Source organism: Balaenoptera acutorostrata, chromosome 1 (assembly GCF_949987535.1).
Source record: "Balaenoptera acutorostrata chromosome 1, mBalAcu1.1, whole genome shotgun sequence".
Taxonomy (NCBI): domain Eukaryota; kingdom Metazoa; phylum Chordata; class Mammalia; order Artiodactyla; family Balaenopteridae; genus Balaenoptera; species Balaenoptera acutorostrata.
The window spans coordinates 48,279,780-48,299,900 of record NC_080064.1 but is presented as its reverse complement, the minus strand read 5'-3'; the positions used below and the strand labels follow the sequence as shown (position 1 = coordinate 48,299,900).

The following is a 20,121-nucleotide window of genomic DNA, read 5'->3' as shown; positions in this document are numbered from 1 at the left end:
TAACAATTACCTGTTGAAAGGACCCTACGTTCCATCTAGTGCCCCCCACTGTAGCTGTGACACTCTCATATGGGACAGAAATCCCCATTCTCATATGTACATGAGTCTATTCTTCCTAATCACCTATGGTGAGTTTCCTTGATATATCTTTAGAAAAGCTATACAGTTTCAATAATTTTTATTCAGCTCAAATCACAAAATATTGGGTGCCCCATTTGTACCAGGCATTGAGGGTACAAGGATGGATAAAACTGTTTTCCATTTTCCTTTTGTGAGATGGTATGTTAATCAGATACCATAATAGGGGTATATACAAAGTGCAGTTAAAACAGTAAATTATACATGGCAGTCATGAAAGTCTTCACAAAAGGTACTTAAGAAAAAAGAGTATTTCAGGCAGAGAAAACAGTAGGAGCAATGGCATGGAAATACGTAAGGTACACAGCACATTCAGGATTATCATATAGCTTGATGTGGCTTCAATAAAGGGGACAGAAATGGGGGGACGGGGAATGATGGTAGGCAAAGGACTCTGAATGTCAAACTAAGAAATGTGGATCTTACCCTGAATGAAGAGTTTTTAGGACTTTATAAAAAAAGAAGGTGACCACCTAATCAGATTTACATTTTAAGAAATCACTGTGCATTCACAGTGAACAATGGCCTGGAAAGGGTAAGATCACTCTGTTGGGCAAAAGAAAAATCTTGTGGATTAGATCCCATTTGGTATAGGTTAATCATAACTTATCATCCAAATTCAGGACATTTCTGAGAGTGGAAGGAGGCACACTTAATCACAGTAAGTATTTATAAATAGAGACATTAACTGTAAGTAGAGACTATCCCAAGCAAAGGAAGATGTTTGGCCACCCTAATTTGGTGAAGCGGACATCTGTAAATATAAGCTACATATTCTGGAAATATTTTTTTCCAGTCAATGGATTTCAGTACATTAGAAGGTGGTGTACCTGTTGATGTATGGGTTGGCTAGTTTACCACACAGAAAAAAAACTCCCCTGAGGTCAGAAATCAAATTCCTCAGTTTTTTTCACAAATGCTCGTCGTTAGCCACCAAGGGAGAGTGGGAATTGCCCCACACATCATTCCTACCTCTTTAAAATGTGTGTGCTACAGCTGTATGTATGTAAGAATACATGAGCCCACCAGAGAGGAAGGGTAGAAAGAACAGCTAGAAATGCTGTCTGTAAGAAAGAATTATAAAGCACTACACAAAGAAAGAGGTTTTTCTCTTTCCCTCTTTTTTTTCTTTTTTAACTTGTCCTTTCCCAGGTTTGGTGGTGACTTTATTACTGCAACAGTTAACATACCATTCACGGTACTTAATTTATACCAATGGTAATGCCTTCTCACCCACCAGAATTCATTCTAGTACAATTAATTAGATGATGGGTGTGAAAACACTTTGAAAATATGATCGTAACAAACAAATGTAAGATTGTGATAATAAATGTACTATTATTTCCTTAAATAACTTTTCTTTCCCTGAATATCTTGCTATTATTTTCTTTTCCCTTAGTCATTAGTTAACTAATTAATATCTAGCATCTTGAGTTTATTTTGAGGTTACTATAGTATGTCCTCCATTAATTTTGTTACAATGAAAAAGAATGAAAACTATGCAAGCACATTCCGATTAGTAATTTCTCCTTTCAGTATGACAAAGAAATTACTGTCATGAACACAGCAGTGGCATGTTCCAATAATTCAAGAAATGGAATATTCGACTTGCCAATAACCCCTGGAGAAGAACTGGAAGTCATTGATATCACTGAAGAAAATCTACTGATATGTCGCAATTCTAAAGGCAAATGTAAGTTACTGGCTTATTGCCCATAAGATTTCAATCACTGTTTTTTAAAAAAATCTCAAAGCATTATAACTTTCAGATTAGTAATAGTGATTTTTATTTTCTATAGATGGATATGTGCTAATTGAACATCTAGATTTCAAGTAAGTGGTTTGATTTTATACTTTAAATAATAAATTCTAAATACATAATACATTATTATGTCTATAAGTCTCAAGGAAAGACTATTTCATATATTTAAATTCAGGAAAAGTTTTTCAATATGCAATGCCCTATTCTATAAGGATTACTTGGAAGAGACTATTTTTGTGTCTGCCGCTCCTGAGGTTATCAAACTTCTCTACAGAGCATATTTATAAACATTTTAAAGGAGCATAAAAATATTAAACTGGATAAAAAATTCCCCTGAAGTCTCCTACTCACTATTCCATGGGCCTGTATTTCAAAATGTTTGTCTATTTTTCTTTTTTCTCAGGCATGAAGTTTGGTCACCTTAGGAAGATCAAGATCAAATGGTACAGTCTGCACAAGTGAGAACTAGTTCTAAGGTCTCAGTCCTGCCCTACATCAATCAGTTGACGTGTCAGCATGAGATGGTGGAATCTGTGGAAACTTTCATCAGGAATTTAGAGGAGAAAAACAAATCCTCCACATTTAGATGTTGATTTTGCTCCTAAGCAGTTATCTTTCAATGTCTATTTCAGTATCTATTTCAGTGCTGGCTCAAGAGACTGTGAAGCAGTGTGTGTTGGCATTCCAGCACTTGTTTAATGAGCCATGTCCAAAGTTAGAAATCACGCCTTATGGCATCTAGTCAGTTGTGCAGATGGTTAGTTTGCTTCTAATGCTTCTAATATTAGTACACGAGTGTTTATAATTTCTAGAAGATGTTGTGCATTTCAATTGGGTGTAATTGAATTCTGAAAAGTAAATAGTATAACCAACATCTTTTAAATACTCCAATTTAAGGTATAATCTCAAAGCAGAAGGACATTTATATACCAATTTTATCACAAAACTAAAATCAGACGAATGCTGCCCAAAATTGGTTTCTTTGGGAATAGTATGCTGGAAAGTAGTTTTTTTCCTAAATTCACCCAACATTTTGAGAATTGCCTAAATATATTTAATAAAATTTAAATAATATATATGCTGTATCAGTTTAAAATAACCATTTTACTTATTTTAAACAGCAGGATAGTATTTTGTTTATGCCCAAATATCTATTAAAATAATTCATAGGTATTTTTACTTACAGAAAGTAAAGAAACATAAATAAGCTGAGCTGTAAATAACATTCTATTTTTCAGATGATGTACACTGCCTGTTAGGGTGATTCTGCCCTTCAAGGGTGTGATCCATGGCCTCATCCTTTATACTGTGAGACTATTTTTTAAGCTTCTATGTTCTTTTATCTTCTTTTTCTTGTTCCAAATGGCATGTGCCAATAAAGGCCAAGCTTATTCCAGAAGACAAAGATCAAAAGTATTCATAAAGTTTAGAGAGGAAGACAGGTACAGAGATTATTACAAATAACAATTATAACACACAACATATAGGTGACACTGAAGCTTGGTCTTTAAACAAACACATATATTTGCTAGACAAGACACAGAGATGGAAAAATCCATGCTCTGCCTGGTGACCAGGAAGAAATTCAAGGTAAAAGGAGTATAGTGTATCTGGTAGGAAATGGCAAGTGCTGGAATGGGGTAAGTCAGGGCTAGAATGTGACAGAGTTCACGTGGACTTTTTTTCCTTTAGAGAGTAGGAACCATTCAAAGGTCTTAAGCAGGAACACAATGCCAGGTGTCTGGAGAAAAAAGGAAAAAAAAAATCATGGCAATATGGGTGACAGATTATGGATGACATATTAGAACGAGAGACTAGTTATTTTTGCAATATTCGAGGCGTTAAGACCACTATAGCCCTTAAGACAGCAGCAATAGAAATACATAGTTTCAGGAGCCCCATTAGAGGTAGAAGTGAGAGAGAAAAGGAATTGGGAAGTGACACTGAGATTTCTTTTCTGGGAGATGAGATTAAGGCTGGCACCAAAGAAAGGCTGGGAATGTATTTCTGCTTGGACCCCGCCCCCCCCACCCCGGATTGAATTTACTTCTCAGTGAGAGGCAGGGTACCCAGGCAACAGCAGCCCTCTCCCACACTGGGCACGGTAGAAGAGAGGACATGGGACAGGTATGACCCATGGGCAAGGTGGTAAGCCAGAAGGAGTGCAGGGCTATGTTGAGCCAACACCATTCCTGCAATAATCCGGTACAAAAGAGGATCAAAACCCACATATCACACTTGCCACCGCACCAAAACATGAAGTATCTTAAATCCTGAGGTGGCAGTGGGACTACATTTTACCTGACACAGGTTTGTCCCATGCACATTCCATCTCATCGCACGGCCTCTTATTCTAATTAATTCCATGACTCAGCTCTGAGTCTCCATTTCCTCATCAGTAAAGCAGGGCTAATAACACTCACCTTGTCTCCTTCTCAGGGTTGTTGTTAGGCTGTAATGTAATAATATAAATAAAAGTGTCCTAAAATCCTTAATACAAAATACTGTCTAAGTGTTGTTATTTTTAGTACCTGGCCTTTTCTGAAGTTGGAAGATGCTGAACATAAAAACAGGTTTTTGAAATTCAAAGATTAAGACTTGAGAGAATGGCTAGGATGTAATAATTTTACATAGATATACCTAACAGGCTTTTGAAACTGAACACTTTTCTATGCTTTTTGAAGTATAAACCATTTGGTCTAATATAAACTAGTACCTAATTACTATTTATTGATATGGAATACATTTTTAGGAAGAACATTCCATCCACATCGAAGTAGTTGTTTCTATTTCGCTATCAATCAGCCACATTTCTTCCATTCTTTAAATCACGGCACTGAAACTAAACAACTTCATACACTATTAATCTACAAGGTTCTTTAATGTAAACATCATAAAGTTTCAGTAATGTCTCAAGCAAATGTCATCTGTCTCCTAGAAACCCTAATCTAGCAGAACATTTCAATGGAAAAACAACAGTTTCTATTTTACTGTTTAATCTTGCATAAAAATAAATCATTAAAGATGACAACACTCTGTTGTTGGATAAAAGACAGCTTACAAAGGGACTTGACCCTAACAGAGGCTACCACTGGGCCTCTCATTCATTTATAGGCCGGGCCACCAGCAACCTGTTAACATGCACCACCAAAGCTGTCCCTTCCTCCTTTTGAGTAACTCTGACACACTTGGTCTTCCAAGTCGACATAGCATTCTCCTGAGCAGGGCCTCTCCCGCACATGTTCAGAACTTTTAAAACACATAGATTCTGAGGGGAAGAAGAGGAAGAGCAAAAAGTCAATATATAATGACAAATTCCTAAGAAGTGGTTGTTTCTGGGTAACAGGGTTCAGATAATTTTTTTCAGCTTCTTCAAACTTCCTGTACTCAGATTTGCTACAATAAGCATCTATTACCCATACAATTTAGGAACTAAAGGGAAAAAGTATTTGCTAATAAAAACAAATCTGTTCTTCTAAAAGTTTGGATAAAGCAAATTGAAATCTTATATAGCTTGACTTTGATGTGTTTTTAATGAGAGCTAGCATATATTTTTCAAAAAGTTGCTTTTAGATATATAAATATGGGAGGTGACAATCATAAGCACATAGGACCACATCTACATTGCTTGTTCTCTATTCTCAGCAGCCTTCAGTGTAAAATTTTGTTGTAAACCTGAGGTCTGCTATGGTAAGCAGAACTTTGGCCTCCGTGATCTTCGTGTCCTGGTTTTAATACCTGTAAATATGTTATGTGACGACTTGGAAAAAAGGGACTTCTTTATAGATGAAATTAAGTTTGCAAACCAGCTGGCCTTAAATAGGGAGGTTATCGAAGTGAGCCCTATTTACTAGCATGGGCCCTTACAATCAGAAGAGGAAGGCAGAAGAGTCAGCCAGTCAGAGATGTAGTGAAGAAGAGGCAGGTGACATTTGAAGCATAAGCCCCCTGTCACTGGCTTTGAAGATGAAGGGAGCCATGGACCAGAGAATGATGCTGGTCTCTAGAAGCTGCAAGTGATCCCTAGCCAAGAGCCAGAAAGGAAATGGGACTGCAATCCCACAGCAGCATAGAACTAAATTCACCACCAACTTGAATGAGCCTTGAAACAGACTCTGCCCCAGAACCCTGCCCTACCAATGCTTTGGTTTTCAGCCTGTGTGACTTGATGCAGAAACAAACAACAGCTAAGCCCACCGAACTTCTGACTTACAGAACCGTAAGACAATAAATTTGTGTTGTTTAAGTCACTAAGTTTGTAGTAACTTCTTATGGCAGCAATAGGAAACTAATACAATGGCTAAAGTTAGAAACTACAGTGTAGAACAAGGAAGACAAAAGTGGACAAAGATGGTATGGAATCTCCAAGGAATCACAGGCAGCAAAGTTCTGCAATGGCTTTGTCTGTAACTATTAATTGAGTTGCAAAATATTAGCTTAATGACTGAACAGAAACAAAACAGCTTTCAAATTAACCAGAGACTTTAATTTGATTTTGTGAAAAAAGCTTATAAGTAATCAGACAGGCTGCTTTTCTCTTTTGTGTTTGTTACCTATGAGTTTGTACAGTGCAAGTATTAACTAGGGAGAACCTGTAACTATGAAATGCTGTGTAATTCAAGAAGACATCTTTACCACACAGTTGCTGGAAGACATTCTTCCCACTGATCATTTAACACTCACAAAAAATACATAACAAACAAAACTGAACTTTGAATCTATGGTTATTAAAACACAAAAGCACTAAGAGTCTGGTCTTTTTTTCCTCTTCCTGAAATGAATTATAGAAAAATGATCCCAATTTCAACAGTTAAAAAAATTATTTTAATAGATATGTAATCAAGTGCTTCGGTGGGTAAATGCATCAGCCTATGGGATTTGTTTTCCAAAGATGGGCTAAGAAAGAATGAATGCAAAGTGTTCTTGAAAATTTTTTGAACAATTAATATCCAATCTTACATTTTCTTATGATTGTCATGGACACACACAACCTAATGGCTGTCAACTTTCAGTTTTGTTTGTTGCACTCAAAAGTCACTGTATGATATTTAAGCATACATGATACAGAACACAAACATTCTTCCTAAAACAACATTAAGATTACTATGCTTAGAGTTCACAGTTCTCTAACAATTTTACATTAAACACTCAAAACATCATACAACCATAGATATTTGTGAATAGTCTGGAGAGAAAGCTGTATTTTGGTACATTAAGGCATCTTCAGCCAACAGTTTAAGAAGTTCTGAATATCTGTTGCAACAAAAGACAAATTTGATATTTGGATATTCGATACTTTCAAGAAATTTTAAAAGTCCCTTAAAATAAGAATACCATAATTTGTAAAACTGGTCTTTTAAACATTTTTACCACTATATTCTTACCACATAAGACTTACCTACAATGAAGATACTCATCCTATCAGTATCAAAGATATCTATTAAAAAAAAGGAAGGGATTTACATTAAATATGATGATAAAGCCTGTATTTTAAACAAGGGCCTTCAGTTTCTCACACACATCTGTGAGGTAGGTTATTATCCACATTTTGTAGATGAAAAAACTAAATGAGGTTAAATGACTTGCTGCTGTCAAGCAGCCAAACTGAGAATCAGATTCAAAATTAGATTTTGTTCTTTGCTCTGCATTATTTCTTTCCTTTACAAACTTTTTAAAGGGTCGAAATATAAAGAGTGCTATTCATTGCATTCATTTTAAAAACATGAAAAGGCAGCCAAACTTTTACCAAGGTGACTTAAAAAGTGAAGCAACATAAAACAAACAGAAAAACACATTTAGTGAACAATTTCTGACAATGATAGTGAGGTCTGGCCAAAGGAACCTGAAAACAAACAGGCAAAAGCAAACAATGTGACTGTTTGTGGAGGACAGATTTAAGGAAAAATGAGAGGAATTAGGGAAAAAACACAGTTTAAACAAGTTTTTGACTAATTATTAGTCCTACAATTCAAGAGAAAAGGCACAATTAATTAAGGTGTTTTTGTTTTTTTAGTGGATCTGTTTTTTTCCATCTTAGGAAAATGTTATCTGTCTAGAAAAATGACTTTCTTTGTAACAAAACTTAAAAAGGACTTTTAGCTGTGAAAAATGCATGCTTAAATTAGCAGCAAAAATTAAATATGCAGTTCTCCTTGGCTAGAATGTTCCTATTCCTTCCTTGAAATTTTATTTTTTTTCTTCAGTCGTTTTTTTAATACATCTTTATTGGAGTATGGTTGTTTCACAATACTGTGTTCGTTTCTGTTGCCCAACAAAGCGAATCAGCCATATGCATACACATGTCCCCATATCCCCTTCCTCTTGAGCCTCCCTCCCATCCTTCCTTGAAGTTCTAAATCGACACGAAGTAGCAAACCGCGAATTAAAAAATTCCCACTGTACGAACCCTGTCAAATTTCTCTGTATGTTCAAAAGAGTTGTCATGCTAGGATATTCTACAAGCACTTCACTTTTTTCCTGGAAAGAGCATTCTGCTCTCGGATTTCCTTAATTGCACTTTTTCAAACGTAACTTAAATTTACTTACCCTGCTTGTCCAAATAATCATGAGCTACTTCCATAACATCTGAGCTGCTTCACATATAAACAGTAGTTACCAAAAGTCACACACACAATCACGGCTGCAAACTGGCACTGCTATGCAGGCTGGCAGTAAGCATTAACATTGGCTCATGAAATTAATACAGCCCCGCAGTTTAACTTCTAGACCCAGCCTGATTCTTATCAGGTTATGACTGAAAAAGTTTAATTAAAACTCAACATAGTCTAGACCGTGGGTCCTGTTCTTTATGTTATTACTGTTCAGTGGCATCAAATGCATTATAATTACATAGGGAAAGGCTGGTAAGGATGCCAGCAACTTGCTTAAATAAGATACACTTTTAAAAGCTCAAACATAAATTACATTTCAAATTTTTATAAGGTTTGAAAGAATCTATATCAAGCCAATAATGATTAGGTAGTCTGTGAATAGAAATATACTCTATGAAAATAGCGTCTTATCATCTAATATGCATATAAAATGAAAAATTATCAATCTGTATATGAAATTTAGATAAGCCTAATTTAGATTAATAGTCAAAAACTATGATAATTTAAGATAGGAGTTGGGGCTAGTTTTACTTTCTAAAAAATCTTGTGCTATGAGATTCATATAAATAAAGTTAAAGGAAGAATCATGTCCTAAAAAGTTTCTTCAGTATTTTTTAAGCACCCTCAATAACTTAGAAGTACTTAACAAAAATCAATATGCTAATCATAAATACTTACGATAATTACATCTAGTTAGTACAATCAACTGGTTCAAATAATTAAACTAAAAAATATTCAGTTAAGACTACTTCATGTCACTCTAAGACTTGAAAGCAATACATCTTTATTTTTATTACTCAACTATGCAGATATTTCAGTGATTCAGACTGTTTTCCCCCAGAGGAAGGGGGCAGATAAAGAGCAGTGATCATCACTGAACACTTGTATGGCATTAAAGCCTTGTGAAGAGCTTTCTGGCCCTGCTTTCTCATCCGGAAAATCGTTAACTCACAAGGTTACCGTAACGTATTAAATAAGTTAATAGAAGATATGGAGGGTCTCTGGATCTAAAAATCACTATTAAAATGTATGGAACACTTCCATCACTCCAAATTAGTAATCTTTTGCTTTATGGCAAGTGCACATGACATTTTAACATGTTTGGTTTTCTGGATGATTTTTACCATTTGTATTCCAGGGGGGCAGCTGTATTTAGAAAAATATTTTAGTATATACCTTCAAAACACCTCGCCAAACAAATACAGACCATTCACACAAGTATAAAATCTCTAAATGTGTAAAAAGTGAGCACTAATACAAATCATATGAAAAGGCAGAGAAGACAGAACTTTAAAGCTGAAAGGTAACTCAGAGGTCTTTTAATCTATCCCTCCCACTTTAGAGGTTACAAAAATGAGGCCCAACACAGGATGTGACTTACAAACAGATTGCACAGATCCCTCATCCAGAATTTTAGAGTTTCTGAGAACTATTATTAAAATAAAGTACATTCCCTATTTTAATTCACAGAGTGACAGAAAGATCAGGTAAAGACGTGCCAAATTGAAAACGTGGAGGTCTTTAAAAAGAAATAAAAACAGACAAAACTGTGAACATGTCTAGCATTTAGATATTGAGATTTCACAGCCATTAACAGGATTTAAATTATTAACCAGTGAATAGATAAACATGCAGTGTCTATGGGAGGCACATTCCAAGATCTTATATTTTATAAATGGAAGGTGCATTGCTTATATTAACTCAATATACTGTACATTCACAGATAAATCCAAAGTCAAAAAATCTGTAACAGTTGTCTATGATTATCTTCTCAATTATGTCTCATCTAATAAAAAATCAATTTGTATTCCCTGAGTACAAACTGGCTAGGGAATAAGAGAAAGCAAGCCCAGGATTATGTAACTGTCCCAGGAAACCTATTTGCAGAAAGGGGAGAATTGTCTGTACTACATATAGCCAATTCCCTGACATGGAATACTGTTATTTCTGAATAATTTAGGCTCTTGGATTCTCTTTATAGCTGGCAAGTATCAAGGAATGCAAACACTAGTGGTTACAAACGTGTCTCAAAAATTTGTTGATCAAAACAAAAGCCCAACTTATAATAGTTTGCCTCCCTCCCTCCCAACATATCTAATTCAGGATGTTGTTTGTTCCTTCATTAAGGAATAACAGGAATTAGATCTAAATATGGTGTTCTATATATAATAGTATTTAGAAAATGTTCACTGACTATACTTTCTGAAAGTAAGAATCAATGTTATTGACTCATTACCCATAGAGCCATAAGCATTAGTTACTAGTCTCTTAGACCATTTTTAGAAGTAATCTTGTTTAAGGTTTTTCAGTTATCCATTCAACACAAAAAAGAATAAATTTTGCCCTCCACAAAATACCACAACCTGATTAAGAAAATCAAGGTGCTATGAAACAAGTTGTAGACATATAAAATTCTACTAATCCAGCATTCGCTCAAGATGAATATGTCTACAGGTTAAAATGAAATTATTCTGATTTTGAACCAGATTCTCTCCAACAACTGATAAGGGAAAAGGAAATCTTAATTTTATTCTTATCTACCCATTATGGCAACCTGGTACAATAATTTTCTTAAAATAGTATTTTTCAAGTATGTTTTTTCCCAGGGGATAGTAAGTTTAAAACCATGTTTAAATTAATCTGGGCAAAGCAGGATTAAACAAAGTTAAATGGTTTTCTCTTTTTCACAGAAGGACTGGTCAAAGTCTTTATGCCCACATCCTTTGTCATCTTCAAGCAGGAGAGTAACATGCATCATTTTCCAAACTTGCTCAATGAAACCCCTTTTCCACAGAGCATCTGACACAAGGCAGTTTGGGAAATGCTATTCTAGAACCAGTATGGACTCCATTTCCATGATATAGCTAAGACTTTATCTGTAGCCTAATAACAGCAGCTCTCCTCCAGAATCTTAACATGAAGAAACTGTTCCTACCCCAGGTCTGTCTACCACATACCACATCCACAATTACCCAGTTTACAAGACTGAAATGTGGGAATTTAGCAACTGATTTCTTTCCCTCTCCCTACTCATTAGCAACAAAGAGTCTCCTATGAAAATGTTCTAGCCCCATTATGCTGGGCTGAGTCTCCTGTAATCTTGTCTCTACAAAGTACTACGCCATCTACATTCACAGAAGAGCTGTGCTCTAAAAACTTAAGGACACAAGAACCCAAACTGTGACCCTTGGTTCTCCTAAAATTCAACAGATGGCTATCAAAATGTAGATATTCATAAATACTGGCAAGAATGAGAAAATAGTAAATAACTTTTTAACTCTTAAAAAACATGACAATCATCCATTTAAAGCAACTTTAATATAAGTTTCTAACATTTGATTCATTAGACTAAAGAAGCTAAAATGCCACTGGATTCCTTCCTACCATTTCTGTCTTCAAAATTGTTAGGGATTTTGTCATTGGGAATAAGGAATCAAATTAATTCCTTATTTTGAAGGTCACCCCATTCATAGGCAAGTATTATGAGGTTGTCCTGTTTTTCCCAAAAGAGGTATTTACACATTTGTTGAGGCCAAAATTATGCCATACCTATATGCAGCAGGACTGCTTTTCCCTATAAAAATATTCACAAAAAAGTATCCTTCGATGCCACTAGATGGCAATCTTTCAAAGGTTTAAACTTAACACATCTTAACTGCAACCCCACCCTCTTTCCCAAATTGGCTAACAAGGATTCCTTGTATTTTGATATTAAGAAGTCAGGCTTAAAAGTTATATAACACCATTTTAAAAAAGTTCTTTAAAACAATATGATGTGACACACTGCAAACTCCTGACTCAAAGCTCTTTAAAGATAGACATACTTGTCTTTCATAAACACAAGAGAAATTTGGTCTAACATTCTCATTTGCTTCTTGGTAGAAAACACATTATTTTTGGCAAAGAGAAACCTGTCAAGGCAATGTCACTTTTTGTTTTCAAGAGCTTAATCTTTTATAGGGTAAGTCAGGTGAATGAGATTGTTAATTATAACATATTAAACAAGACAAATGAATAAATACAAATTCGATAAATTATACATAATTTTAAAATTAAATATTTTTACTAAAACAAAATGTAATCAATGGGCTATTATCTACCCTGCTGTATATAGGTTTTCTGTTTTTTTAAAAGCCTTAAAAAAACCTGCACAAAGCCAAAAAAAAAAAAAAGTTTGGTTTTTCATTTAAAAGCACTGGTGCGAATACATATATGTATATATGTAAACAACACATATATTTATTCAAGAGAGAATTTTTTGAATGTTTAAGGCTTCCCTGCCCTACCAGGTTCAACGGTGAAAGTCACAGCCTACCAAGCTTTGGAAGTACATAAAAGCCCTTAGGGCCAGAACAGTGTTTCAAACTGGATGGCTAGCAACCAAGATATAGAACAAAGAAAGAGAACCAGAAAAGATGTCAAAGCTGAGTCAATTAGCCACTAAGGATCAAACAATAAACAAAGACAAAGGTGACTAGGGAAGGTGAGGGAGGGGGGTGAATACAGTAACAAACTTCTGAGGAATAATTAGCATTATGGGATACAACAGGACACACACATACACACCAAACTCCTCGCCACCACACACAATAAGGGATCAAAGATAAAGAGTTCTCTTTAAGAGACTGTTGACATTTTGCTTTGTTTCATTTAACTGTCTATTTTATCATGCTTGGTGAAGTACAAAAATAAGTAGAGTGAAAAAGAATTTGAGAAACGTAGATTTTGAAGGCATGTTGTAAAATGATATAAGTATATGAAAAAGACAAATGTTGTTGTAATTCCAGATGTTCCAGTACTGAGTAGAACCTTGAAGGCTCTTAAATATGTTATTCAGGAAAATCTCAAGATAAAACCTCTAGTTGGTTATAGCTGTTTTTAAGGAACCTGGAAATGGCCGTTACCTGTTTCAGGACCACAGCCCTTCTGTTGAACACTGGGCAATATTTGCAAAAACTGCTAGCAGAACTTGGTTTCTGAAATTTGGGGGGCTGGTTCTTAAGATTTCAACATTTAATTACTATCTTACTAATGTTTGTGCTATTTTTTAATCTTCTTGTGCATAAACACAGCTTAAAGCCTGCTGAAATTTAGAAAGCAAACTGGATTTATCTACACTCAACAGTAAAGCAAGAAGATGTTGCCAAACCACTCTTTGACTGAGATGGTTCACCAGTAAAGGTGTATTAATCATCTGTAGTGAATCCACAATCTTAGATTAACAATAATCTTCATCAATGTTCACGTATTAAAGATACTACCTATGTAAATTTATCATAGGCAAAACAGAATTACAGATGTCTACAGTAAATAAAATGTCAGACTTTTTCGTTTTCAGTAATTTCAATGGAGTTGAGTGTCCCCTGGAGATAGTCACAGCTCTCAACCAGTACTGCAGAGTATGTGATATCCATAAGTAAAACAATAATTTAAAGAATATATCTGATTTTCACAGTGCAAAAACAGAAAGATAGACACTAAGGAAAGATCATCAACGGGCTAACGTAGTGATCAGACTGGCACACATTTCAAAAAAATCCATGGTGTGACTGCCCAGGCGAGGTGGAACTGAAGACGATGTGCTTCCGATGAAGGAGCCCATGAGAGAGCCAGAGAGTGAATGGCTCTCCGCAGTTACAGAATCCAAACTGGATCGCGGTCTGTGTAAGCCAGCAGCAGAACAGGACCGCTGAGGTGTTGAGGAACCAGACCTCTGCTCCACCACCTCATCTGAAATGGACCAAAGAAGTGCAATTTATAGGAAAGGTATATTTGCCCGAGCCCTTCCTATGAAGATACCTTATTCAGAATATTAAGTAAACACATCTGAGCAAGGGCAACCTGACAGCAAATGTCATGTCTCAGTGTTTTAGGAGCAGGGGTGGCAAAAGCTCTTCCCTCCCACAATCATAACAGACATCACTAACCAATCTCAACACTCCCATACAGTCAAAATGTGACTCCTAAATCCTTCTCAACATAGTATTCGACAGTAACCTTGAAATCAAACTGATATCCCTTTCATTTGAAGAAAGCACACCTTTGGAAGATTATTTTCTTGTGTTGTATAAACAGAAAAAAATCATTAAGATAAAAACAAAAGTTACCATTGCACTGATCCTTCAGTGTACACTGCAACTGCCTAGGGGAAGGGGCAAGGGAAATCTTGTTAAAAATGCAGATTCCCAGTTTCCCAGGACCCATCTCCAGAGATTCTGATTTGCTAGGTCTGGGAGAGTTCCTAAGAATCTTCTTTTTAACAAGAACTCTGGGTAATTTTGATGATGGTGGTCTGGGGACCATATAAACACAGCAATAGTTGATGGCAGTTCAAGAAAAATGTTTAAATGCTGTTGAAAACAACTTCCCTAACTATGAACTCAGTTTTCCTCTGGTTCCATCCAGCAGTGAACTCTTGGTTTATTCTACTTGTATCCCACTTGGGCCTCTGAGTGGAATAAGCACATTTGCTCAGCCAGGTTTGACTCTTGGCACACACTAGGTCCTTGGACATGACCACCTCCCTTGACTCCTCTGCCTCCTGGATGGCCATGGGCACCAAAATCCAGCCCAAATCCCAGGAAAGGCCTATCTGGATACCTTGGCCACCCAAGATGAGAGAAGCTGATGAAGAATGACGTTTAGATATTATAATGCTTACTGATAAAAGATGAATGGAGAAGTGTAACAAAGAATCTAACAACACCAGCTAATTTTAGGTAAAAACTGCTTTCCTGTTGTTCCTTACTTTTCTCCACAGCCAACAATACAAATGACATTTTTTATACCAAGGAAGCACTTCTTTTGGAGAAGTGCTAGATTAGAGATTTTCCACGTCTTCAATCCTTTTTGTTTCACTTACATTTTTAGTTAAATCTAGATTACTTAAAAACCAGTAGAGAAGACCTACCCACCATGTCTTTGAGATGGTTTAACATCTTGTCAACTAGTGCCAAGTTTTATCTTCTCAGAGCTCATGCCTGCATGGCTTCCTTACCATCAATGCTTTTAAAATCCAAAAGATAGCTTCTATTGTCAACCAGGTACAGCTGTAAGCTCATTTTCACATTATTGCCAGTCACTGGATTTCTTCTTCTTACACGTAGATGGTATGCATTCACTACCTAAAATGAAAAATCTTTAAGGAAAAACATTCAAAATAACAAACTACAAAATATCTCCCTTATTCTTATTGCAAAGAATAATATCAAAACAAATAACTGATAGAGGTGGGGTAGAGAGGGAATTCCTGAATGATCTTTTTTTTTAACATTACATAGTAGTTTAGTATTTATTTAATCCCACTAACAGTACTGTGTACAACAGTTAAAATTCAAAGGGAACTCAGAGACTCTAGAGAGTCCAGCATTCTTTCCAGATATGCCTCCACTCTAAACCATCAGTAATATATTGGTTGCCCAAAGGTATCAACTTGGATACCTTTACCTATGAATATAGAATAGACAGAAAAAGGACAAATAACATGTCAATGGTTTGAATCAGGCACTGTTAACAGGTACTGCCACAAAATTTAAGTATCGTAGTAATCTCGTAAAGAAGATACTATTTGGCTTTTGAAGATAATAAAACCGCAACTCAGATAACGAAGATTCTGGTTTTCAAAACATCTTATCAAATTAGTTCCAAAAATTTCTCAGTAAGAATTTTAAAGACATTAACATCTCCTTTTTAACTAAATAAAACTGCTTCGGAAAAGGGAGATCTGTTTTTTTTTAAATGGTATTAAGGAAATATTATTTTGTTTATTCATTCCATGTACAAATAATGAAATAAAACATGTCAAATGAATATTTACATGATATGTTTGAAAATTTTTTTTCTTCCGTTAGAAGTACATTCACACTCTTGCACTGTTGGTGAGAATGTAAATTGATACAGCCACTATGGAGAACAGTATGGAGGTTCCTTAAAAAACTAAAAATAGAACTACCATACGACCCAGCAATCCCACTACTGGGCATATACCCTGAGAAAACCATAATTCAAAAAGAGTCATGTACCAAAATGTTCATTGCAGCTCTATTTACAATAGCCAGGACATGGAAGCAACCTAAGTGTCCATCGTCGGATGAATGGATAAAGAAGATGTGGAACATATATACAATGGAATATTACTCAGCCATAAAACGAAACGAAATTGAGTTATTTGTAGTGAGGTGGATGGAGTTAGAGTCTGTCATACAGAGTGAAGTAAGTCAGAAAGAGAAAAACAAATACAGTATGCTAACACATATATATGGAATCTAAGGGAAAAAAAAAAAGAAAACAAAAAACAGGTCATGAAGAACCTAGTGGTAAGACAGGAATAAAGACACAGACCTACTAGAGAATGGACTTGAGGATATGGGGAGGGGGAAGGGTAAGCTGTGACAAAGTGAGAGGGTGGCATGGACATATATACCCTACCAAATGTAAAATAGATAGCTAGTGGGAAGCAGCCGCATAGCACAGGGAGATCAGCTCGGTGCTTTGTGACCACCTAGAGGGGTGGGACAGGGAGGGTGGGAGGGAGAGAGACGCAAGAGGGAAGAGATATGGGAACATATGTATATGTATAACTGATTCACTTTGTTATAAAGCAGAAACTAACACACCATTGTAAAGCAATTATACTCCAATAAAGATGTTAAAAAAAAAGTACATTCACAGTCCTCAAGAAAGGAACAAGAGTAAAAGATACCTGAAAATGAAAAACTGATTTTTCCCCCACATATACTCAAATAGAATTGAAATGAATTTGAGCACTAATAAAAAAGTAAAATGTGGGCTGAGAATAAGAAAAATATACCGCAACTAAGGACTAAAAGAACAAGCCAAATAAGACACATTTTTCTCAACTTACAGAAAAGTATTTGTTTACTGAATAAATATGTTCTGATGGTATAATTTGTATCAACCACTTGCTGTTACAGCTACTGGCAAAAAGAAAAAAACCCTCCCTTAAAAAGGAGGAGAAAAGTAAAAACATAGAATCTTTGAAGACACATGACTTTTTATTGTTATGATGCATGCTGAAACAGGTTTTCAAGAGATTTCTCAAGGGATTAAATTCTCTTGAATTCAAGAGATTAATTTCTCAAGAGATTTCAAGTTGATTAAAACTTTGTTTCTCAGCCAAGAATGCTATTCTATAATTAAAAAAATACATAGGTCCCCAACATTGACAGTTCTTCATCCTTACAGAGATTTGTTTTGTTTTGTTTTGAATGCACATGGTACCTTATTGGAAAGAATGGGATTTATCAGCCAGAAGCATCAAGACCACTAAATTCATATCTAAATCAAAACAAACTTTTTTTATTGACCTTAGTACTCAACTCAGCAGCTCAGAGCAGCTTACTACACAAAAAATGGCTTCTACAAATGATCTCCATATACTACAATTTCCTACCTTCCATTCAAAATCCAGCTGCTTCATAGCTCGGTAAACTTCAGCCATAATGTCATACGGTTTGCTTTGACTTCGGATTCCAAGATGCCACTTGGCTTTTTTCACAGCTAAAGATTTGGGCTTAGTTGTATTCAGTGCATCCAATGGACATCTTGCTTTAGGGCTGTCTGCTACAAGAGGTGGCATCCTTTCTGGATGAGGTTTCAGGCCTGGGGGAATATGCATGGCACTATCATCCATAAAAGAACCAGTTGGGGGACTAGAGGCGAGGTAGAACTCACTGGCTTGGTTCATTATTCTCCGATTGTCAATGATAAGATGATAAGCCACTGCAAGCTGGTCTTGAGGGTCACCACTATATAAACTGTTCATTACTTCTGATTCTGTACACTCAAATTTTTCACACACTTCTTTCACAGCCTCATCATCAATGACGTTAGCATCATAGGAGGGGTCTTCAGGAAATAAGTAACTGGGCAAATCTTGTTTAAACCATTCATGCTCTCTAGGAAAAATACCACAATACACTATTGTAAGAACATGCTTTGGCAAGTCCCAAACAATTTAGACATGGGGTAATACAATATAACAGAATCAGAAAGACCTGGTCTCTAGTCACTTACTAGCTAGGGGACCCTGGGTAAGTTGATTCATCCCTGCTCTTGAATAACTATGATTATTCAGACTTGGGTATTTGGCTGACATTTTCTCAAAAATAAATGAAATGAGCCTGTCACGTCAAAGGAAACAACTGGCAATATTTGTTGCCAATCATAAAATTCAAGCTTTCAAGCAAAATGTTAGAATTTTGTATAATTTGTGTCTGTCTCCACGAGTTTGACAGCTTCTCAATACTTAAAGACTTCTACTTTTATCGTGAAGAGGATAATGACTGTAATTTGATATTATATAATAAAATGTGTCACCATTTGGAACATCAGTCTACCTCAATAACCCAATATTTTCCATATGACCAATGCAAGATGTCACAGAATCATACATGGGCAAAAGAGCCACTCAAAATGCACAATAGACCAGTGGATTTTAATGTAATAAAGTACAGAAGTTCACTGATATGTTTTCTTATTTGATATTGCAATTAACATGTTAAGCTTTGGTTTAATATCAAAGAAAAATATCTGTAACTATCTGAAAGGCTATGAGAATGTTCCTCCCTTTTCCCACCACTTTTTTGGGATCCAATATTTTTCCTAGACTTCAACTAATACAACATATTGCAACAGATGACTGAAGAAGCAGATAATGAGAACCTAGCTGCTGTCTCTGATTTAGAGGATTTGAAAAATGTAAAATAAAGGTACTCTTGTCACCATATTTTCTTGCTTTGGAAAATAAGGTTATTTTTCAAAAGAGACATATTATTCAGAATAACATGTAGTAGGTTTATTATTATTAAGTGAATTAAATATTTTTAAAATTTCTCAGTTTTGATTTCTAATATGATATTGATAAATACGACCTATATTTTAAAAAAAGACTCTTTGGACTCCTCCATTTTAAGACTGTAAAGGGGTACTCAAACCAAAATGTTTGAGAACCAGTCTCCTAGATCTTATTTTCTCACTCTTCTGGGCCTTTGCACATGATGTTACTATTGCCACCCTAGAATATCCCACCCCTTTTCATTTAACTAACATATACTATTCCTTCAAGATTGTGTAAGCATTGCTACATGGTAAATTGGGCACTCCCTAAGCTAAATTTAGCTCAGTATATATTTTACCTGAATGCCTTCTATTGACTAATTCATTTATGAATATTTACTAAGGACATAACTGTGGTAAAAAGGCACACTCCTTCTCACAGAAATTATATTCTAGCTGAATACAGATTAAACAAACACTCTCAAAAATGAATATATAGTTACAAATATAAAAATCCTGTGATAAAGATTATGAGTGAAAAGTACAGAGTAAAATAAGAGTATATAATTCAGAATGGGAGGTAGGTGATTAAGGAAGCCACTCTCAGTAATACTTAAGCAGATACCAGGATGACTACAAGTCAGCTAAGCAGAGCTGGGGAACAGGTATCCCCAGCAAAAGAAACAATATATGCAAAGACTCTGAGATAAGAAAAAATTTTGCTATGTTCAAGCAACTGAACTGAGGCCACACTCAGGAAATCATAATGAGTTACGGGTTGGAGTGGCAAAAGATATCAGGTATTTCTGACAG

The 20,121-nt window shown here is 35.5% G+C and overlaps 2 protein-coding genes across 7 annotated transcripts in view; one reads left to right on the top strand and one right to left on the bottom strand.

Annotated features, from left to right (window-relative positions):
• The window catches only part of FYB2 (FYN binding protein 2), a 133,434-nt gene extending 130,057 nt beyond the window's left edge, over nt 1-3,377 (top strand). For both annotated transcript variants that reach the window (XM_057542787.1, XM_057542785.1), the window contains exons 18-20: nt 1,675-1,831; nt 1,938-1,971; nt 2,304-3,377. In XM_057542787.1, the coding sequence (XP_057398770.1) occupies nt 1,675-1,831; nt 1,938-1,971; nt 2,304-2,325 (213 nt within the window). In that variant the 3' untranslated portion in view covers nt 2,326-3,377. The remainder of the gene's footprint in view (nt 1-1,674; nt 1,832-1,937; nt 1,972-2,303) is intronic.
• A 2,987-nt stretch (nt 3,378-6,364) lies between these two features.
• PRKAA2 (protein kinase AMP-activated catalytic subunit alpha 2) overlaps nt 6,365-20,121 on the bottom strand; it is a 73,884-nt gene continuing 60,127 nt past the window's right edge. For all 5 annotated transcript variants that reach the window (XM_057542798.1, XM_057542810.1, XM_057542800.1 and 2 more), the window contains 3 exons: nt 17,924-18,428; nt 15,509-15,635; nt 6,365-14,241 (listed from right to left, as the gene is read on the bottom strand). In XM_057542798.1, the coding sequence (XP_057398781.1) occupies nt 14,003-14,241; nt 15,509-15,635; nt 17,924-18,428 (871 nt within the window). In that variant the 3' untranslated portion in view covers nt 6,365-14,002. The remainder of the gene's footprint in view (nt 14,242-15,508; nt 15,636-17,923; nt 18,429-20,121) is intronic.